This window comes from Scyliorhinus torazame, chromosome 13 (assembly GCF_047496885.1).
Source record: "Scyliorhinus torazame isolate Kashiwa2021f chromosome 13, sScyTor2.1, whole genome shotgun sequence".
In the NCBI taxonomy this organism is placed as follows: Eukaryota; Metazoa; Chordata; class Chondrichthyes; order Carcharhiniformes; family Scyliorhinidae; genus Scyliorhinus; species Scyliorhinus torazame.
In genome coordinates, this window is record NC_092719.1 from 209,366,684 (window position 1) to 209,390,400 (window position 23,717).

Sequence of the window (23,717 nt, forward strand, 5' to 3'; positions counted from 1 at the left end):
GGGGTAGTGTGGAAGTGAGGGCATAAGTGGGTCGGTGCAGACTCGATGGCCCGAATGGCCTCCTTCTGCACTGTATGTTCAATGCTCTAAAGGCAGTATGTTGCCTTGCAATTAATGATATCTGGCGTGTGGCCCCTCCCTGCCATTATCGGCAGACATCCTGGAGTCAGAGCAAATGGTAGACTGTCCCACATTGTTATACAGACCTTGAGAGTTAACACCTGGCTAATTCCTGCCTGAGAGTTGGCCCCACTGACAGATTATCTCCTTGTGGTGTCTTTTTACAAATTGGCCGTTTGTCTCTCAAAGTCAGAACTGAAGATTTTAACTTCTCCTGTAGAGTTTTTAAGCTGACTGCAGTGTGATATCTAATACCTAAAACATCTCCACCATCTCCACATCGTGCCCTCTTTCAGTCTGCTTATATAACATCATCCATTTGCCGCAGAGACTTGGGTTTTAACTTAAATCAACCTTTACCTTGGCTGAACTGTCAATCATGCCAAACTGGTGACAGTTGAAGGGAACATTTCATTATCTGAAGCTGTAGCTTCTCGACTTAATGGTCAAAACCTGTCCCCAGATATCTTAAGCTCTTGAGGCTGAGTGAACAAGGGCAGTTTGTGGCCTTGAACCCAAAGAGAGACCAAAAGAGAAAATGCTGGAAAATCTCAGCAGGTCTGGCAGCATCTGTAAGGAGAGAAAAGAGCTAATGTTTAGGATCCAGGTGACCCTTTGTCAAAGCCTTTACTGAATCGCCTGATCAGCTAAGACACTTTGTCTTTCATTTTGCTGCAAATTGAACAGAAAATCTCCGGCCTTCCGACCAATACTTCGCAGGCAACAAAGGCTGCTGAGTGATTCAACCAAATAACCATTTTTCAGGTGAAAGACTGGATTTAACAGACTCTTTGGCCATGATCCTATTCTTACCCAACACGAGCTTCATGACACGGAAGCCAATAGTAGCATACCTGACACCCAGTCTGATATCAGCTCACCAAACACCGAATACACACACAGCCATTGTCATCCGAACTGTCTAGGAAGAGCATGCTGTCTGCCTTTCTCTATCTTTGGAAAGCTCAGTGATATTCCAACCCAAGTTCGGAGTGACGGTGGGTTTCCCGTTTCTGTTTTACTGTACAGGTATCCGCAATTGTTTGCTGCAGGGATGCTGTCTGGGGTTTTCACCACTGCGATCATGGCACCGGGAGAGAGAATCAAATGTCTTCTACAGGTAGGAATTTGTTGTTAGTTAAAGAAGCACTCCCAAAGTGAAGGCCAAGAATGGTTTATCCCTTGCCTTATAGTAACGTTAATTTTAAACAATATTCGAGAGGCTGGTTGAAATGTGATCTTCGTTGATTAAACCCCAGTTATGAGGACTCTCTTCCGTCCTCCCCGCAACTTCCTTTGCTCCTCTGTGAATGATGGGTGGGCGGGATGGATGCATTATTCGAGTTGAGAAATACAAGGTTTTTATTTGGATAGAGCGCAACAAGCAGAGGAAAAAAAATGAAGTTTTAAAATCTCAAAATACAACATGACACGCTACAGCAGCAGCCCGCATTTATTTATGACGTTTAATGCTGTGGAACATCCCAAGATGCTTAATGCAAGCTGCATCAATGAAAGCATTGAGTCACAAGAGGGATGATATTCAAAAGTTTGATCAAGCGAGGGAATTTGAGAACTTAGGACCAAGATGGCTGAAAGAGTGGATGCCAGTGGTGGAGCGATTAAAATTGGGGGGGTGCAAGAGGCCAGAATTAGAATGGGGGCAGTGATCTTAGAAGGCTTGTAGGGCTGGAGGAGGCTTCACAGATCGGGAGGGGTAAGACTCTGGAGGAATTTTGGACGAGGGTTCTAAAATTGAGGTACTGTCAGATCAGGAGCCAATGCAGGTCAGCAAGCACGGGGGAGTGATGGGTGAACATTTTGATTTGATTTGATTTATTATTGTTGCATGTATTAGTATACAGTGAAAAGTATTGTTTCCTGCATGCTGTACAGACAACGCATACCGTACATAGGGAAGGAAGGAGAGACTGCAGAATATAACGTTACAGTTATAGCAAGGTGTAGAGAAAGGATCAACTTAATACGAGATATTTAGAGTGAGATTTAGATTGAAACAAGATTTAGAGTGAATTGAGACACTGGAAGCTGAGTTTTGAATCGATCAGGCTTATGTCGGGTGAAAGGCTGGTGAGGGGCGTATTGGAATAATCAAGTCTATAGTTAGCAAAGACACAATGAAGGTTTCAGCAACAAATGAGTTGAAGCAGGGTCAGAATTGAGCAGATAAAAGCAAATTACTGCGGATGCTGGAATCTGAAACGAAAGAGAAAATGCTGGAAAATCTCAGCAGGTCTGGCAGCATCTGTAGGGAGAGAAAAGAGCTAACGTTTCGAGTCCGATGACTAATTGTCAGAATTGAGCAGTCTTCGTGATTATGTAGCTAGGCGGTTGGAAACTGATATTTTGTGGTTCAATACAATTACCAAGCTTGTGAACAGATTTAATCAGCTCGGGGCGACAACCTGGCCAAAGAACCATGTTTGTGACGGGGACCAACAGCAATGGCTTTACTCTTCCAAATATTTGGGGTGTCCATGTGGCTTGGCTATTTGTTGAACTGTGGTGTCACAAGGAGCAGCAGCGTAGCCTAGACCAGTCTTGTCCTCATAATTCCAAATCGGGATGAGGAGTCAGTACTCTGGCTAACTTGCTCCTCACCCGCTGAGTGACATTGGAGGCCCATTGTTGATCCATTGGCAACTGGGACAGATCAGCAAAGAAACATGGGGCAATTTGGACTGTGCTGTTCACATTCAGCATCTCCGGCAATGCAGGGAGCCCAAAAATCAACCAAGCATTCAAATAATTGGTAGATATTCTCCCATTTATTTTCAAGAACACAATACTGATCGGTAATGTTCTGTGGTCCTTCTTCTGGTCTAGTTTCCTCGGGATTAAGCTTTTCTTGGTTTATTTTTAAACACTGTTTTTGTAACAATTTTTCAGATTCAGGCAAGTACTGGTGAAAGCAAGTATGCTGGCCCTTTGGATTGTGCTAAGCAGATCTACTCAACGTCTGGCATTCGCGGCCTCTACAAGGGGACAGCCCTCACTCTTATGAGAGGTACACTAACTGAACATCATTGGCCTTTTTCTATGTAACTGTCGAGTGATCTTGACTTCTACCCTTGGTATTTTGACTGCAGTCAACCACACACTTTGTGCTCAATTGAAATTGTAACGGAAAATGTTTTTGAGAGGAGTTTGTTGGTGTATGCAGTCATCTAGATTACTCCCACCTGTTGTTTGGCTCTTTCACTAACTGATGCATTCCTGGTCTGGTAGCTGCGTCCTCCATGACTTTGGCAACTTGGTCATTGGTTTTGTTCCTGTCGAGTTACTCTTTGAAACTGGAATCCAGAGTGCCTATGCTTGCATCAGTGATATTTTAATTGGTGATGGGCTAATGCTTGCGGTGCAAGGCTTAATCAAAGGTTGAAAGAGATGGATTGAAGGGTGAGATGAATTAAGAAGTAGGAGCTTGATGATGTCGCGGTTGGGTATTGCAAACCTTTCTGTTATTGGAGGAAGGGAGGAGTGGAATGCTTCATCACATCTTGGATTGCAAGGAAATCTAAAATATTTATATGATCTTTTCAAATTTGGATTGTTCCATCTAGGTTTTGCTTATTTCAGAAGTCTATGGCGAAACATTCAACTAATAATAATAATCTTTATTAGTGTCACAAGTCAGCTTACATTAACACTGCAATGAAGTTACTGTGAAAAGCCCCTAGTCGCCACACTCCGGCGCCTGTTCAGGTACACAGAGGGAGAATTCAGAATGTCCAATTCACCTAACAAGCTCATCTTTCGGGATTTGTGGGAGGAAACCGGAGCACCCGGAGGAAACCCACGCAGACACGGGGCGAACGTGCAGACTCTGCACAGATAGTGACCCAAGTGGGAATTGAACCTGGGACTCTGGCGCTGTGAAGCAACAGTGCTAACCACTGTGCTACCATGCCGCACAAGAGGCTTGGGGACAAACTGTTTACACCCTTCGGGAAACCATTAATTACCAAATTGTTTACACTTGTTCTGTGATGAGTCCATTGAATCCACAGCGATTTTATAACTGGTTAACAAGGATTTATCTTGTATCGGGCCTAGAGGAGCTAAAAGATTTTCTTTTGCTCATGTTTCCTGTTGGTTGCTGACATTATCACTATATGGATTCCGGCTGACCATTGGAATGTTAATTTTGGAGGCAGGTTCTGTAAATTTCAGTCCTGTTGTCTTTGAAACCATACTGGATATTAGTCAGTATGATCCAGATACAATGTCATGTTGGTTTTCTGCCTTGCAAGTCTGAACTTTAAAGGATATCAGAGATAAATTTCAGGAAATCTGCTCCCAATCCAGCAATTCTTCTGAGGCCATGTGAATAAAAGCTGAGGATTCCGTAAAACGCCATGTTTTTTGTGATGTAATATCTATTCTTAGTGCGAAATTTAGGGAAGGATTTCATTGGGGTACAGCTATCTGACTTACTGTCTTTTGCTAATTTAAAAAAAAAACTTGTTCTGTAATTTTCAGCCCAAGAGATGAGAAGAAGGTTTGTGATGTGTCAGTTAACTCAACAGAAAGATAGTTTCCATTCTTCTCGTGGGCAACACGACAATGATATTGTGCTTGTAATCACACTTAAGGGTTTTTTTTAAATTTAGAGTTCCAATTATTTTTTTTCCAATTAAGGGGCAATTTAGCATGGCCAATCCTGCACAACTTTGGGTTGTGAGGGTGAGACCCATGCAGATACGGGTAGAATGTGCAAACTCCACACGGACAGTGATCCGTGGCTGGGATTGAACCTGGAGCGGGATTCTCTGACCCCCCCCCCCCACCCCCCCCCAGCCGGGTCGGAGAATCACCGGGGGGCGGTGTGAATCCTGCCCCCGCCGGCAACCGAATTCTCCGACACCGGAGATTTGGCGGGGGCGGGAATTGCGCCGCACCGGTCGCGACCCCCCCCCCCCCCCCCCGGCGATTCTCCGGCCCGCGATGAGCCGAAGTCCCGCTGCGGTAATGCCAGTCCCGCCGAGGTGAATTAAACCCTTAATTGGTCCCTTACCGGCGGGACCAGGCGGTGCGAGCGGGCTCCGGGGTCCTGGGGGGGGCGGGGGGGGGGGGGTGCGTGAGGCGATCTGTCCCTGCGGGTTGCCCCCATGGTGGCCTGGCCTGCAATCGGGGCCCACCGATCCGCGGGCAGGCCTGTGCCGTAGGGGCACTCTTTTACTACGCGTCGGCCGTGTAGGTCTCCGCGATGGCCGACGCGTAGGTGACCCCCCCCCCCCCCCCCCCTGCGCATGCACAGAGTTGACGTCAGCAGCCGCTGATGCTCCCGCGCATGCGCGGACTCCGCCGGCCAGCGGAGTCCCTTCGGCCCCGGCTGGTGTGGCGCCAAAGGCCTCCCACGCCAGCCAGTGGGACGGCAACCACTCCGGCATGGGCCTAGCCCCTAAAGGTGAGGGCTTGGCCCCTAAAGGTGGGGAGAAATCCGCATCTTTGGGGCGGCCCGACACCAGAATGGTTCACGCCACTCCACCCCGCCGGGACCCCCCGCCCCGCCGGGTAGGGGAGAATCCCGCCCCATGGTCCTCGGCGCTGTGAGGCCGCAGTGCTAACCACTGCACCACCATGCCGCGCCAAAATGATGAAGTATTTGAATGAAAATAAAGTCTGGTTCCACTGGGGCTCAAACCCAGGACCTTCTGCGTGTAAAGCAAACGTGATAACCACTGCACTATGGAACCAGAGGTGTAATCACACTTAAGTTGTAGGAAGCAGGAACCCTCTGGTCCTTGGCTTGGAATGTAAGAGTACAGCTGAGTAAATCCAGGAACTGGAACAATGAGTTCTGGAGTTCAGAAATCCGAAGATTAAATCATTTAGAGTGGCATTTAATGGGACGAGTCCTTCAACTTTTATTTCCACTCTTTGTCACCTTTTTTTACCTTTTTCTCTTTATCAACATGACTGAGGTCATTGCTACTTTGAGACTGCCTCTCCCAACCTTGATTTCAACACAGTTCAGGATGTAGGAAAGAAGAACTCTGTGTTGAGCAGGAGTATTTGGAGCTTGCATGGAACAAGGGAGAAAAGTTGAAAGGAGTGCTAGGAGTGTCAATCAAGGTAATTGATGGGCGAAGAGGGATGTTGCAGGATATAAATGTGTGAGGGATTGTTAAAATGTTCAGGGCGGTGAGCCCTTGTCTTTCTATTTTAGCTTTATGAATATTTACTTTTAATTTTCAACCATTCTTTTTGTTTTATTAGATCTCCCTGCAAGTGGAATGTACTTCATGACTTATGAGTGGCTAAAGTGTGTACTTACTCCTGAGGGACAGAGGTCAGTAGCTCCATAATAAATGTCTATTGAAGACCGAGTTTAATTGTGGGTAGCAATACTCCCTCGAGAAAGAAACTCGGGTTATTCTCGCCATGCTACTTTCTTTGCTTGGACGCGGTTAAGTAAATTTCGACGTTCTTAATGTTCCTGAGGAACAGACAGAAGTGGCACAATGATGAGTGCAGCCTCAGGTTGCACCACAGACTGTCAACAATTCTCTGCATGTGCAAACTTTCTCCATATAACCTACGGAGTCCCTGCTGGTATGTTGTAATGGGGTCAAAGAATAACAAGGGATATTTTGCTCTCCTGTTTTTTTCCCGACATTACAACCGTGAATACTTTATAAACTACCTCGTTGGGAAGGGAGCGAAAGGCGAGCCACCCTATACTACTGTTAGATATTTAGCCACAACTGTTTATGGATTAGAATAAGTAGAGGCCTGTGGTCTGGTGGTCAATCTCCCCTTGTGCATTGATAGGAAACAAAGAAACACTTGTGTCTATATAGTGCTTTTCATGAGCACCGGGCATATTAAAGCACCTTATACCAGCAAGGTACTCCCTTGAAGTGCAGTCATTGTTGTAGTTCAGGAAAAGTGGTAGCTAATGTGAGCACAGCAAGATCCCACAAATAAAAACGTAGTAATGACCAGAATCTATTTTTGTGTCATTGATTTGAGGGATAAGCATTAGCCAGGATTACTCTTCTGTTCTTCAAAATTGTGCCATGGGATTTGTACATCCATCTGCGAGGGCAACTGGGACCTTGATTTAACATCTCTGAAGTGCAATATACTCCCTTCAGTTCTGCACACCACTATCAACCTAGAATTGTGTGCTGAAGTTCTGAGTTCATCTTGAACCTCGGACCTTGTGGGTGAGAGTGATGCCCTCTGAGCTATGGCTGACAAAAGCGATGTAGTCCTATCAGAGAGTAGGATCCAGATTTGGTAATCTCTTCATTGAAGAGGGTTTCCCGAGTGTGGAGAGATTAGAGGAGGAGTTTGAGTTACTGGGTGGGAATGGATTTCGGTACCTACAGGTTCGGGAGTTTGTCCGGAGGCAGGTTCCAAGCTTCCCTCGCCTCCCTCTAAGGGGACTGCAGGAAAAGGTGATGTTAAAAACAGGGGTTGGGGAGGGGAGGGTCTCAGAAATATACAAGGAATTGATGAAGTGGAAAGGGGTCCCAATTGGGGAGGTGAAGAGGAAGTGGGTGGAAGAGCTGGATTGGTTTGGATTGGATTTGTTTATTGTCACGTGTACCGAGGTACAGTGAAAAGTATTTTTCTGCGAGCAGCTCAACAGATCGTTAAGTACATGGGAATAAAAGAAAATACATAATAGGGAACACAAGGTACGCAATATAGCTACATAAGCACCGGCATCGGATGAAGCATACAGGGTGTAGTGTTAATGAGGTCAGTCCATAAGAGGGTCACTTAGGAGTCTGGTGACAGCGGGGAAGAAGCTGTTTTTGAGTCTGTTCGTGCGTGTTCTCAGACTTCTGTATCTCCTGCCCGATGGAAGAAGTTGGAAGAGTGAGTAAGCCGGGTGGGAGGGATCTTTGATTATGCTGCCCGCTTTCCCCAGGCAGCGGGAGGTGTAGATGGAGTCAATGGATGGGAGGCGGGTTCGGGTGATGGACTGGGCGGTGTTCACGACTCTCTGAAGTTTCTTGCGGTCCTGGGCTGAGCAGTTGCCATACCAGGCTGTGATGCAGCCAGATAGGATGCTTTCTATGGTGCATTTGTAAAAGTTGGTAAGGGTTAATGTGGACAATGTGGTTGATGTTGGGATGGGGAGTTGGAAGTCAGACTATGGGAAAAGGCCTTCAGGAGAGTTGATGCATCCTCGTCGCGTGCCAGGCTTAGCCTGATCCAGTTCAAGATGGTCCATAGGGCTCACATGACTGTGGCTGAATGAGTAGGCTGTTTGAGGAGGTGGAGGACAGATGTGGGAGGTGTGGGGGAAGTTGGGCGAATCATGTATACATGTTTTGGGCATGTCCGAAGCTGAGGGGATTCTAGCAGGGATTTGCGGACGTCATGTCAGAGGTCCTGTAAGGGAGGGTTACTCCGAGTCCAGAGATGGCAATATTTGGGGTGTCGGAAGATCCGGGACCCCAGGAGGGGAGAGAGGCCGACGTTTTGGCCTTTGCCTCTCTGGTGGCCCGGAGATGGATTTTGCTGGGATGGAGGGACTCGGAGCCTCCAAAGTCAGGGGTGTGGGTCAGCGACATGGCAGGGTTTCTCAGGCTAGAGAAGATTAAGTTCGCCTTGAGAGGCTCAATTCAGGGGTTCGCTCGGAGGTGGCAGCCGTTCATCGACTTCTTTAAGAACAACTGACCGTCAGCAGGGGGGGGGGGGTGGGGGGGGGGGGGGTGGGGGTGGAGGTGAAAGGGAGGCATGGCATTGTAGAATAAAGATTGGGAATCTAATATACGAGCAGTCAAGAGGTAGGGCGGGGGGGGAAGTTGGGTCTGTTATTGTGATATTGTTGTGTGTATCGGACCGCTCTGTTGTCTAGAATGTTTAAATATTAAAATTATAAATGCTTCAATAAAATGTTTTCTAAAAACAAAAATCAGAGACTAGGATCCTCAATCTCTGAACAAAGGAAATTAATAAATGTACGAGGGGCAAATTAACTATGGCAGATTAGGAAACCATGTTAACAGGTATGACAGTAGACAGACATTGTCTCGCATTTAGAGAGGTAATACATAGTTTGCAACAAAAATCTTCCAACCATGCCTGACAAAATAAATCGAGGGTTGCATTCGATCAAAGGAAGAGGTGCATAAAGTTGTCCAAAAAAAAGTAAGACTCAGAATTGGGAGTATTTTCGAATTCTGCAATGCAGGACCAAGAAAAGATTAAAGAAGGAAAATAGAAGTGAGAAACATAAAAACAGAAGAGTAATCCTGGTCAATATTTATCCCCCAAATCAACGTCACAAGAATAAATTCTGATCACTGCCATGGTTCTGTTCGTGGGATCTTGCGGTGTGCAAATTGGCTACTGAACTGCCATTGGTGTGTGAAAAGGAAAAGATTAGCAAAAACAAATGAGGGTCCATTATAAGCAGAGTCAGGAGAATTGATAACGGCGAGAAAGAATATTGCAGAGAAACTGAAATACTTTGTGTCTGTCTGCACTGTGGAAAATACCAAACATCTCTCAGTAATCAAGGATAATTAAGAGAATAGTGTAAAGGAATTGCAAGATATTAACATTAGTAAAAAGACAGGACTAGAGAAATTAGTGGGACAAGTAGATAAAACGTAGATAACCCCCCTGGACCTGATGATCTACATCCCAGCGTGTTGAAAGAGGAGGCTGCATTGGTGATCATCTTTCTAAATTCATTAGACTGGAACGTTTCCTGCAGATTAGGTGGTGGCAAATGTAACTCCACTATTTAAGAAATGAGCGGGAGAGAAAACCGGGAATTACGGACCTGTTGGCCTCCGACACCAGTGGCAGGGAAGATGCTAAAAGCTACAGTAAAAGGATGTGATAACAACACACTTAGAAAATAATGGTAGGATTGCGCAGTCAACGTGGATCTATGAGAGGGAATCATGTTTTTTTAAAATAGATTTAGAGTACCCAATTCATTTTTTCCAATTAAGGGGCAGTTTAGCGTGGCCAATCCACCTACTCTGCACATCTTTGGGTTGTGGGGGCGAAACCCACGCAAACACTGGGAGAATGTGCAAACTCCACACGGGACAGTGACCCAGAGCCGGGATCGAACCTGGGATCTCGGCGCTGTGAGACTGCAGTGCTACCACTGCGCCACCGTGCTGCCCAGGGAATCATGTATCGGGGCTGGTTTAGCACAGGGCTAAATCACTGGCTTTGAAAGCAGACTTAGGCAGGCCAGCAGCATGGTTCAATTCCCGTACCAGCCTCCCCGAACAGGCGCCGGAATGTGGCGACTAGGGGCTTTTCACAGTAACTTCATTTGAAGCCTACTTGTGACAATAAGCGGTTTTCATTTTCTATTTTCTATGTTTAACAAACCTGTTGGGAGTCTTTTGAGGATGGAACGAGCAGAATAGATAAAGGAGAACCATTAGATGTGGTATATTTAGCTTTTGGCAAGATCCTACACGAGAGGCTAGTAAGTAAAATTAGAGCACATGGAATTGGGAGTAATAGACTGGCATGGATTTTGAACTGGTTAACAGACAGAAAACAAAAAGGAAGAATAAATGGGTCATTTTCAGGTTGGCAGGCTGTGACTAGTGAGGTACAGGATCAGTGCTTGGGCTTTGGCTATTCACAACCTATATCAATGATTTGGACATGGGGATTAAGTGTAATTTGATGACACAAAACTGGGCGGAAGTGACTGTGAGTTGTGAGGAGGTGCAAAGACCCTTTAAGGGGATTTGGAGAGGATAAATGAGTGGGCAGAAATCTGGCAGATGGAATATAAAGTGGAGAAATGTGAGGCTATCCACTTTGGTGGAGAAAGCAAAATTAAATGATGAGAGGCAGGGAAGTGTTGAACTTGGGTATCCTTGTTCATGAGTCACTAAAAGCTAACATGTAGGCAGAACAAACAATGAAGAAGGCAAACGATGGTATGTTGGCCTTTATTATAAGAGGATTTGAATATAGGAGTAAAGATGTCTTACTGCAATAATAGTCTTGGTGAGATTGCACCTGGAGTATTGTGTGCAGTTTTGGTCTCTAAGGAAAGATTATACTTATCATACAGTGAGAGTGCAACAAAGGTTCATCAAATTAATTCCTAGGATCATGGGTTTGTCCACTGAGGAAAGGTTAAATGGCCTCGACCTTTATTCTTTGGAGTTTAAAAGAATGAGAGGTGATGTCATTCAAACAAACAAAATTCTTCCAGGGCTTGACAAGTCAGATGCAGGAAGGATGTCAATCATTGAGTAATGTTCAAAACAACACTGAGATCAATAGGTTTCTCCATATCAAACATATCAATAGATGGGGATCAGGGAAAATGGTATTAAGGTGGAAGCTCAGCCATGGTCTCATTTGTGTGGTGGAGGGGGCTCGAAGGGCTGAATGGCCTACTGCTGTTCCTATTTCCTCTGATCTCCTGGAGGAAATGGAAATAGAGCTGAAGCAGCAGCATTTTCAGGAATTTGGTTCCATAAATCACTTTTTTCTCCTCCCTTTACTGTAGTGTGACTGATCTGAGTGTCCCTCGAATCCTGTTTGCTGGTGGAATGGCCGGAATCTTCAACTGGGCAGTTGCAATTCCCGCAGATGTGTTGAAGTCCAGATTCCAGACAGGTCAGTTTATTCTTCTGATCACTTTGAGTCTTTGACCTGGCTTGGGGGATAGGGTTTGGGTAAAGTGTGTGTAAATGCCAGCAGGAACAGTAAGCATATAACCCAGAGAATTCTGGGTTCAACTACCGTTCTGTAACCTTGTCTGATCTGAGGCCAGGATGGTGATATTTGCCTTGAGTGTCTTTGCTCGAGGGATGGCAAGAGTAATTGGCCATGGCTCCGATTCCGAATCATACTGAAGTGGTGTCTGCTGATAGTTATGTGCCTGTGTGTGAACCTGAGGACTGGATTGCCCATGGCAATGCGTGGTCGCATCATTTGTAGCCCATTCGTGCCTGGGCTCGCACATGAGGAATGGCCCTTTGAGGAAACACTTGTTGGGACCTGTAAAACTCCACGTGACTTTGAGATTGGAGGAAATAAAGCCATTTGGTGATTTTGTGTCATTTAGTGGTATTCAAGATTTACTAGAAAGATGCGCAGATAGGGTGTGATGAAGTATGGAGGCCGTGGTATAGTGGCATTGAGTACTACTCTGGGGACCTGGGTTCGAATCCCAGCAGATGGTGAAATTAGAACTCAATACAAATCTGTAAGTAAAAATCTAATGGTGAGATCATTGTCGATTGAACCATCTAGTTCACTGATGTCCATTTAAGGAATGAAATCTGTTGCCCTTGCTCGGACCTACAGATTTGTCGTTGGCTCCTAACTGCCCTCTGAAATGGCCACTCTGTTCAAAGACAACCTATCCATAAATGCTGGGACAGCCTCTGACATCTACATCCCATGAATTAAAAAAAAGTAAGGTTGTTGAAAACTTTAGCGAAGCAAGAACACAGACAAACACCAGTCGGACTGAATGCATTTGCAGTACAGAAAACAGGCCGACATAATTCTGATAAATAACCAGTTTAATTATGTTCCTCAAATCCTAGCGCCAGAAGGGATGTATCCCAATGGATTCCGAGATGTTCTTCGAGATCTGATCAAGGAAGAAGGTATTGGCTCGTTGTACAAAGGCTTCACTGCTGTCATGATTCGAGCTTTCCCGGCCAATGCGGTAAGGACTAGTAGTAATTATCATTTCAACTGAGCTGGGTCATTACCTCTGAGTCAACAATGAAGGGAGATGTGCAACACTTGCAGAGTGGGGAATATATATCCTGCTTAACTGTTTTTTACAGTAATGTTTTTTAACTCCAGAATTATGTTCTGGTTGGTATAAATTTTAGGAATATTTAATTGGCTGCAGTCAGTAGAACCTGCGTAGCAGGGTTATCCCAAGCCATTTGTTTTGGGTTGATCTCCACAATCCTGGGTTAAGGGGCTGGTTTAGCTCACTGGGCTAAACAGCTGGTTTGTAATGCAGAACAAGGCAGCAGCGCAGGTACAATTTCCCTACCGGCCTCTCTGAACAGGCGCCAGAATGTGGCGACTCGGGGCTTATCACAGTAACTTCATTGAAGCCTACTTGGGACAATAAGCGATTACTATTCTTATTATTATTATTGGAGTTTGGATATTCAACCAATCTTCAAGCTCACAACTTTCTACTAAACGCTGATGGAGGTATGCAGACCTGCTTGTTAGTTGAAGATATGACAGGACTTCTGTTACTCTTCTGTTAGCCCAGGCTAACAGGCTGACAGCCGCCATTAAGGCCGCTGCCTGAAATGTGACCATTGGGGTGAAACTCGCTGCCAAGGAAGTCAACTTTCAAGGGTGGGGACAATTGATGTTTGTTTTAAAATTAAACTCAACTCATAGCCCCACTGAACAGGACGAGATTGTACCTCCGTTTTACAAGGCAGTCAGTTCTCAGACCGATCTGTGCTGTAGGAAGGTGATGAGGGTGACCACCTCTCAGCTGGAGGGATAGACGGTCACACCACCCAGGGAAGAGCAACACTGACCCAGACCTGAAAGCAGGTGTGTTGCTGCCTTTGCCAAATCAGTGACTACCATTCACAAGTAATCTTGAGAAATTACTTCCTCTGATGTGGGGGAAAAAGGGGACAGAATCTTAAAATTCAAGGAAGGCCGCTCCACTCAGGCAGGAACTCTGAAAAACACTTTTAATACAGAGGGCCCAAAATCTGGAATGGCCTCCCCAAAAATGACTGGGAACTGGGTGTCATTTGGAGCTTTCAGAATTACGATTGCTGGATTCCTGTTGGAAGAGTATCAACCATGATGGAGCTAAGGCAGATAAATGGAGTTGAGGAAGCACATCAGCCATGATCTCGTTGAATGGCCGAGCAGGTTCGGGGGTTTAAATCATAGAATTTTCATAGAATTTACAGTGCAGAAGGAGGCCATTTGGCCCATCGAGTCTGCACCGGCTCTTGGAAAGAGCACCCTACCCAAACTCACACATCCACCCTATACCCATAACCCAGTAACTCCACCCAACACTAAGGACAATTTAGCATGGCCAATCCATGCCGTCTCCTGTTCCTGCGTCCCTACTCTTGAAGACCTTTCATCTTCATAGATATTCACAGATATTGTGAAAGGCAGAGTTAACTACTCAGAAGAGAACAATAGACTTGGCGCAGCAATTATTCTCATCGGTGTGAAGCAACAGAAATAATGTTCCAGTAAACCTACCGTGGGCAGCACGGTAGCACAGTGGGTAGCATTGCTGCTTCACAGCTCCAGGGTCCCAGGTTCGATTCCCAGCTTGGATCACTGTCTGTGCGGAGTCTACACGTTCTTCCTGTATCTGCGTGGGTTTCCTCTGGGTGCTCCGGTTTCCTCCCACAAGTCCCGAAAGACGCGCTGTTAGGTAATTTGGACATTCTGAATTCTCCCTCTGTGTACCCGAACAGGCGCCGGAGTGTGGCGACTAGGGGCTTTTCACAGTAACTTCATTGCAGTGTTAATGTAAGCCTACTTGTGACAATAAAATTATTATTAAATAGAGAAGCCCAACAATAGGCAACCAGAAGTGTGGTGGATTCTTGAATACTATTTTAAAAGAGTTTTGGGTTTTGTTCAATCATGAGGCCAAATTTCCAAAAAGAAATTGTTGACCTTTTCGTTGTGTTCCTTTTCCTATTTCTTTTTCAGGCCTGTTTCCTTGGCTTTGAGGTTGCCATGAAGTTTCTGAACTGGCTGCTACCTGGCGTATGAAAGAGGGCCATTAGTGGATTAATGTTGAAATTCTGTAATCGCTTACCAGAAGACCTTTCAACACACTAAATCAGGAATGGGATTTAATTATCTAACAGTTGCTGCATTAAAATGTTATCATAGTAATTTTATGAAGAAATATATTTACACTTGCCTTAACAATGTTCAACAGATGACTGTGGGTTCTATTTGAAACCCTGACATTCGGCCAGTTTTGAGCCATAATTTATAAAAGGATGCAGTAGGCATGGGAAGAAGGCAATTATGGATCCAATTGCATTGAGCTGGCGGAAAAAGTGGTTCTTGGTGATCATAGCCTCATTACCTCAGGGCCTTAATTGTACTGATGTCGACTCATTATTCCCCACTGCAATACCAAAATGCAATTAACTAAATGCTAGACTTGCACAGTATCTGAAGGGGAAGATGGGTTAATACCTTGAGTATGTCTGTTCAGTGATTAATCCTTATCTTGGGTACAACTTCTTAAGGATGAAACAAATTAATTGAAGCGGGATTGACCTGAATATCCTTTGGCACAAATCGGCTTTATTGGGGGATACAAACTTTCGCGAGCAAGGAAAGGTTTTAGAGATTTGCATTGGGAGAGATGCAATGCAACACCGCATGGTCTGCAACGGTTCAAAAAGGCACTGCTCACCTTTAAAAGCCAGGGCTAAAGAGCTGGCTTTGAAAGCAGACCAAGGCAGGCCAGCAGCACGGTTCAATTCCCGTACCAGCCTCCCCAAACAGGCGCTGGAATGTGGCGACTAGGGGCTTTTCACAGTAACTTTATTTGAAGCCTACTTGTGACAATAAGCGATTTTCATTTCTTTTGTTTTTTACCTTCTCAACAGCGGTGAGGGATGCTGCTGATTCAGCTGTGTGGATTCAAACTGACCATCCATCACACCAGTGGACAAGGGGCATTACTGTACTGAATAATTTAAATATTTTTAATTTTCTGCTGGATTTAACCACTTATTTAACATTTTAAACACCATTGTCTCAGTGTCTAAACATACTTGTGCGCACCATTGAGGTACTTGAATTTAGATTTTCCATTGGGTCCATCTAGAGCTTTGGCAGCGAAGCAGATTCCTCGGATTTACATTTGGCTTGGGAACGCTGGTGGGGTCTGATATCGGGGTTTCAGCTGTGCAATTGGGTAGTTGAGAATGGAAGCCAGTTGCCTTCTCTGAGGTAGAGGGGGAAATCAGCACCTCACTCATTGTCATTGTGCGTCAATGCCTGCGGCTTGGCACCTCAGTCACTCCACTTGAGGCTGAGAATGGCAGCTTGCTGGTATGACTGGCTGACAGATGGCAGAAACATTGTGGTGAAAATACAGAACGTGGCTTCAATTGGCATTGGGGGGGGGGGGGGGGTGCAGATTTTACAAAGAATCCCAAAGGACTGGTGTTGCAAATTTAACTCCTAACCTTGCAAAGACAGAGACTGATCTTGTGGCTCCAATAATTGGATGCTGGCAGTTTACTGAGCCCCTTGCTCACCAAGGAATCAGACAGAGCTGAACTACATGCTGTGTTCAACCAAGTCCACGTGTGTGAACACTGTCCAGCAGGACTGACTGGACAGTGACTGAGACAAGGAACCCTGGCTTATCATCTCGAGCCTGAGGAGCATCGAGGTGATGTGTTCCATATCCACCACTTCCACCACTGCTGTGCGGATGTGTTTGGAGACACTATTTCCTGACCTTACCTCTGCAATGTTGTGTCTTTACGATGAAGCTTTACTGCAGGGTTGTTGGTACTTGATGCTCTGCTGAATCCTGAATGAATTTTTTTTTTGATTACAAAAAAATGTTGCATTCCTTTTAGGAAACACAGGCCTTACTTATATCACTTCAGTATATGCTGAGATTTAATTCCCTTTATTGCGACGCATTAATGAAACCATTTGAAACTGTGGCACATCAATGCGATTGTTATGGATTGATTGCAGCTATTTAATCTGTGCCTTCTGTTTTAAGTTCTGGCCATAATTTACTAACGGCATATGCTTAACACGGGGGGGATTAATGAGAGTTTCTGGATCGCAGCTGTTGGGCCAAATGATAGGTTTGGTCTCAATAATGAAATTTAAATCATCAGCATTAAACATAGAAAATAGAAGGAGGAGGAGGCCCTTCAAGCCTTGTCCGCCATTCATTCTGACCATGGTTGATCATCCAACTGAATAGCCTTAACTCACCTTTCACCCCTCGCCCCCCACCCCCTCCCCGGGCCATTTCCTTTGATTCCCCTTGCCCCAACTGCTATATCTAACTGCTTGAAATTACACAACGTTTTGGCCTCAACAACTTCCTGTGGTAACGAATTGCACAGGCTCACCACTCTGGGTGAAGAGATTTCTTCCCATCTCTGCCCTAAATCTTCTATCCTGTTTCCTCAGACTGTGACCCCTGGTTCTGGACACCCCCACCATCGGGAACATCCTTCTTACATCTACTCAGTCTAGTCCTTTTGGACTTGGATAGGTTTCTATGAGATCCCCCCCTCATTATTCTGAACTCCAGCGAATACAATCTGAAAGGACTCGATCTCTCCTCATATGCCGGTCCCGCCATCCCAGGAATCAGTCTGCTAAACCTTTGCTGCACTCCCTCTATAGCTAGGGTATCCTTCCGCAGATAAGGAGACCAGAACTGCACACGATATTCCAGATGCGGCCTCACCAAGGCCCTGTTTAATTGAAGCAAAACCCATCCCTGACCCTGTACTTAATCCTCTCGCTGTGAAGGCCAACATACCATTTGCCTTATTTACTGCCTGCTGCACCTGCGTGCTCACCTTCAGTGACTGGTATACGAGGACACCCAGGTCTCATTGCACATTCCCCTCTCCTAATTTATGGACTTTCAGATAATAGTTTGCCTTCCCGTTTTTGCTACCAAAATGGATAACCTTGCACTTCTCCAAATTATACAATTACTGTCCAGGCTAAGATTAAAACCAGTGGAGAAGATGATTTAGCAATGGGGCTGTAAAGCAATCACAGGAATGGGAGTTTCTTTGCTGAGCTGTTGAAGAAATCTGACTCGAAGCAATAGGATTCCCAGGCTTTTGACTGATGTTTTGGAGATCAGGTTCTCTCATCCTATCCACTTGGTTTCATGGAGACAAACACTGCAAAAGCAGTGACCTTGGAAAACACCCATTTCTGTAAAGCCCCTGTGAACATTTGCATTGTATATTTAAATGCATAGTGCATGTAAATGAAAAATGCAGCTACCAATGCAATTAACCCAGCATTAGGGAGTCTTTGTGCTTGCAAACCTTGTGTAGATTTTGTTTGGACGAGGCAGTTTGATTTTAGCGTCTCCTGTTGGATCAATATACCTCAGTTGCCCTCCAATCTATTGTGCAGAATTGCAGCTGTTTACAGCCACCTGATGAATGTGACATTGTTATTACCTTTTGGAGAAGAAGGAATTGCCTGGGTGCCTCCTCCCCCCCCCCCAACCACACACACTGCTCTAGAGTTACGCACTTATATCCCAACACAATCCGTGACCAGGCGACCTCCTCCCGGGGTATATGGTTGTAGAGTTGGCCACTGCCAGATGTCTGAAAATGGTTTTCCACCCAGCTGATGAATCGCAAAGCTGCGCCCGGCCATCAGGTGTGAAATACAGCAACATGGAATTGTGCAGATGTGAAATAATGAATAGGGCTGTTTTGCAGCAGGATAGACTCTGATCTTTTACCTCTAATGCCTAGATTTACATTTAATGCAAATGGCTGAACAGGTCTTGGGTGAAATGGGTTCAGGTGGGTACTTATAAATAAAAGCACAAAATAATAGCACAAAACTCCAGCTATTTCAGTACTACATTGCAACTCTGACTCGAGCTTTAGTACTGAGGGAGTGCCAAATGAGTGGAAGTGCCATCAGTCAGATAAGATATCAAACAAGGCCCCGTCTGCCTTCTCAGGTACACATAGATCCCAAAGGCACTTTTAGGCACTTTTAATGTTGTGTCCTCACCTACGTTTTTCCCTCTGTTTCCACCACAAAAATAGAATATTTGGTCATGAATCTGCTGTGTATTCCCACATTATGTCAGTGACTATGTTTCAAAAAGTCCTGGGGGGAGGGGGGAATGAAAGGTGCTATGCAAATGCAATTTATTTTAACTGACCAGGTACCTGTAAATAAATATAGATTCATGGGACTGGTCATATTTTATCAGTAATTTTTAATGTTTTATAACTGAAGCAAGTTATACTGTTATCTGTACGAATCTACTTGATTGGATCTATGTTTAATCTTCAATGACTTAAATCCCAATTTAAGTCCAATGTGTTCAAAAGATCTCCCCGGAATTATCTGTTTTAAAAGCTAATGCAGACCTGTCGGATTGTTTTGTTGACAAATCAATCTCCTCGATGGTGAATAAATAAATCAATATTCTGCTTTTGTTTAATATCCTTTGCACCCAAATAAACCTGGTTTCAGTGCATCTAAATGTGTCTTCTGATTAACCATTTCCTTGTTTTAAAAGCTTAAAGGTAAACGACCAAAACTATACCAATTTAGGGTTTTCAATTTGCTTGTTTGGATGTCGTAATAGCTCCAGAGTGGGTGCGAGCTATTTGATCTGTGCATCATATAACTTGGGTGAAACTTCGCAAAAGCCCACCAGTGCAGAGCAATATGACTGAAGATTTTCATTTTAAATATTTTTATTCTCCTTTTTCGCATATTCTCCCAAATTTGCACCCACCAACAATAAACAATAAACAGTAACGAATGTGATGTCAATTTCCCATATCAACAACAACAATCCCATCCTCACACCAACCCCCAAACAACTCTCGCATGTTAACATAAACAAATAACAAAAAGGAATCAGGAATCACCCATAGTCACCATTAACACACACAGTCGTCGTCGTCCCCCCACCACTAATGTTCAATGTTATCGAATTCTTGAACGTGCATAATGAATAATGCCCATGAATTGTAGAACCCCTCCACCCTTCCCCTCAGTTGAAACTTAATCTTCTCAAGAGTCAAGAATTCCAACAGATCCCCCCGCCACTCCAGGGCACAGGGTGGAGAGATTGCTCTCCATTCCAACAGGATCCGCCTTCGGGCGATCAATGAGGCGAAGGCTACAACATCTGCATAAGCACCCGTTTCCAACCCCGGCTGGTCCGACACCCCAAATATGGCCTCCCGAGGGCCTGGGTCCAGTTTCACGTGCACCACTTTAGAGATTACCCTAAAAACCTCCTTCCAGTAATCCTCCAGCTTTGGATAGACCAAAACATATGAACGTGATTTGCGGGGGGCCCCCCTGCAACGTTTGCACACACCTTCTACCCCCTCGAAGAGCTGGCTCATCCTCGCCCTTGTGAGGTGTGCTCGATATACCACTTTCTTGCGCACGAGGTGGAGGCGTTCAGTCTCCAACCACCTCACACCAGAACCCCTCCTCCTCCATAGGTAGTAAAACAGGGACAGAATTAAAAGGCAGTAAGGGGGAAAGTGTAAGGCAGAGAAGCCATAGTCAAAAATCAAAAAGGGCGACAGTACAAGGTACAGTGACTGAGGGGAGCTCAGTGAATAGGACCAGGAATACTAAAAGAAATAAAACAGGAAGTGAAAACATTAATGGTAAGCGACGTGGCAGGTTGTTACATGAAGATATGGGTTCGACGACAAGGAAAATTAGGAGAAAGGTTAAGAGGAAATATAACTTAGGAGAGGTTACTGATCGAGGTGTTAAGATTCAGAACAGAGGTAAAAAAAGCCAACATAAGTGTACTTTACCTGAATGCTCGTAGTATTCGGAATAAGGTAAATGAGTTGATGGCGCAAATCATCGTGAATGACTATGATTTAGTGGCCATTACTGAAACATGGTTAAAGGATGGTCACGACTGGGAGTTAAATATCCGAGGGTATCAAACTTTTTGGAAGGACAAAGTGGATGGTAAGGGAGGTGGTGTAGCTCTGTTATTTAAGGATGACATCCGGGCAACAGCAAGGGATGACATCGGTGCTACGGAGGATAAGGTTGAATCCATTTGGGTGGAAATCAGGAATAGTAAGGCGAAAAAGTCACTGATAGGAGTAATCTATAGGCCACCAAATAGTAACATTATGGTGGGGCAGGCAATAAACAAAGAAATAACAGATGCATGTAGAAATGGTACAGCAGTTACCATGGGGGATTTTAATCTACATGTTGATTGGTTTAACCAGGTCGGTCAAGGCAGCCTTGAGGAGGAGTTTATAGAATGTATCCGCGATAGTTTCCTAGAACAGTATGTAATGGAACCTACGAGGGAACAAGCGGTCCTAGATCTGGTCCTGTGTAATGAGACAGGATTGATTCAGGATCTCATAGTTAGGGATCCTCTCGGAAGGAGCGATCACAATATGGTGGAATTTAAAATACAGATGGAGGGTGAGAAGGTAAAATCAAGCACTAGTGTTTTGTGCTTAAACAAAGGAGATTACAATGGGATGAGAGAAGAACTAGCGAAGGTAGCCTGGGAGCAAAGACTTTATAGTGAAACAGTTGAGGAACAGTGGAGAACCTTCCAAGTGATTTTTCACAGTGCTCAGCAAAGTTTTATACCAACAAAAAGGAAGGACGGTAAAAAGAGGGAAAATCGACCGTGGATATCTAAGGAAATAAGGGAGAGTATCAAACTGAAGGAAAAAACATACAAAGTAGCAAAGATCAGTGGGAAACTAGAGGACTGGGAAATCTTTAGGGGGCAACGGAAAGCTACTAAAAAAGCTATAAAGAAGAGTAAGATAAGATTATGAGAGTAAACTTGCTCAGGATATAAAAACAAATAGTAAAAGTTTCTACAAATATATAAAACAAAAAAGAGTGGCTAAGGTAAATATTGGTCCTTTAGAGGATGAGAAGGGAGATTCAATAATGGGAGATGAGGAAATGGCTGAGGAACTGAACAGGTTTTTTGGGTCGGTCTTCATAGTGGAAGACACAAATAACATGCCAGTGACTGATGGAAATGAGGCTATGACAGGTGAGGAACTTGAGAGGATTGTTATCACCAAGGAGATAGTGATGGGCAAGCTAATGGGGCTAAAGGTAGACAAGTCTCCTGGACCTGATGGAATGCATCCCAGAGTGCTTAAAGAGATGGCTAGGGAAATCGCAAATGCCCTAGTGATAATTTACCAAAATTCACTAGACTCTGGGGTAGTCCCGGCAGATTGGAAATTAGCAAACGTGACACCACTGTTTAAAAAAGGAGGTAGGCAGAAAGCGGGTAATTATAGACCAGTGAGCTTAACTTTGGTAGTAGGGAGGATGCTGGAATCTATCATCAAGGAAGAAATAGCGAGGCATCTGGATGGAAATTGGACGCAGCATGGGTTCATAAAGGGCAGGTCGTGCCTAACTAATTTAGTGGAATTTTTTGAGGACATTAACAGCGCGGTAGATAACGGGGAGCCAATGGATGTGGTATATCTGGATTTCCAGAAAGCCTTTGACAAGGTGCCACACAAAAGGTTACTGCGTAAGATAAAGATGCATGGCATTAAGGGGAAAGTAGTAGCATGGATAGAGGATTGGTTAGTTAATAGAAAGCAAAGAGTGGGGATTAATGGGTGTTTCTCTGGTTGGCAATCAGTAGCTAGTGGTGTCCCTCAGGAATCAGTGTTGGGCCCACAACTGTTCACAATTTACATAGATGATTTGGAGTTGGGGACCAAGAGCAATGTGTCCAAGTTTGCAGACGACACTAAGATAAGTGGTAAAGCAAAAAGTGCAGAGGATACTGGAAGTCTGCAGAGGGATTTGAATAGGCTAAGTGAATGGGCTAGGGTCTGGCAGATGGAATACAATGTTGACAAATGTGAGATTATCCATTTTGGTAGGAATAACAGCAAAAGGGATTATTATTTAAATGATAAAATATTAAAACATGCTGCTGTGCAGAGAGACCTGGGTGTGCTAGTGCATGAGTCGCAAAAAGTTGGTTTACAGGTGCAACAGGTGATTAAGCAGGCAAATGGAATTTTGTCTTTCATTGCTAGAGGGATGGAGTTTAAGACTAGGGAGGTTATGCTGCAATTGTATAAGGTGTTAGTGAGGCCACATCTGGAGTATTGTGTTCAGTTTTGGTCTCCTTACTTGAGAAAGGACGTACTGGCACTGGAGAGTGTGCAGAGGAGATTCACTAGGTTAATCCCAGAGCAGAAGGGATTGGATTACGAGGAGAGGTTGAGTAGACTGGGACTGTACTCATTGGAATTTAGAAGGATGAGGGGGGATCTTATAGAAACATATAAGATTATGAAGGGAATAGATAGGATAGATGCGGGCAGGTTGTTTCCACTGGCGGGTGAAAGCAGAACTAGGGGCCTCAAAATAAGGGGAAGTAGATTTAGGACTGAGTTTAGGAGGAACTTCTTCACCCAAAGGGTTGTGAATCTGTGGAATTCCTTGCCCAGTGAAGCAGTAGAGGCTCCTTCATTAAATGTTTTTAAGACAAAGATAGATAGATAGTTTTTTGAAGAATAAAGGGATTAAGGGTTATGGTGTTCGGGCCGGAAAGTGGAGCTGAGTCCACAAAAGATCAGCCATGATCTCATTGAATGGTGGAGCAGGCTCGAGGGGCCAGATGGCCTACTCCTGCTCCTAGTTCTTATGTTCTTATACCCTCTCCCAACTCTTCCTCACACTTTGCTTTGATCCTTTCCAGCAGTCCCTTCTCCTCTTCCAAAATAGCCTTGTAATCCGCCGTCACTACCCCCTCCTCCAGTCCTCCTTTCGTCAGCAACTCCTCCAGCAATGTGGAGGCCGGCTCCACCGGGAATCATAGACTTTTTACA

At 44.8% G+C, this 23,717-nt stretch overlaps 1 protein-coding gene and 1 non-coding gene across 2 annotated transcripts in view; one reads left to right on the top strand and one right to left on the bottom strand.

Annotated features, from left to right (window-relative positions):
• Nucleotides 1–19,357, top strand: part of LOC140388581 (mitochondrial carnitine/acylcarnitine carrier protein-like) — a 43,515-nt gene extending 24,158 nt beyond the window's left edge. Inside the window, exons 4-9 of the mRNA XM_072473002.1 lie at nucleotides 1,150–1,240; nucleotides 3,031–3,148; nucleotides 6,364–6,436; nucleotides 11,615–11,724; nucleotides 12,663–12,787; nucleotides 14,800–19,357. Coding sequence (XP_072329103.1) covers nucleotides 1,150–1,240; nucleotides 3,031–3,148; nucleotides 6,364–6,436; nucleotides 11,615–11,724; nucleotides 12,663–12,787; nucleotides 14,800–14,862 — 580 coding nt within the window. The 3' untranslated portion in view covers nucleotides 14,863–19,357. The remainder of the gene's footprint in view (nucleotides 1–1,149; nucleotides 1,241–3,030; nucleotides 3,149–6,363; nucleotides 6,437–11,614; nucleotides 11,725–12,662; nucleotides 12,788–14,799) is intronic.
• Nucleotides 5,768–5,840, bottom strand: trnav-uac (transfer RNA valine (anticodon UAC)). The gene has a single exon. It is a non-coding gene; the product is annotated as a tRNA-Val (tRNA).
• Nucleotides 19,358–23,717: the final 4,360 nt, after the last annotated feature.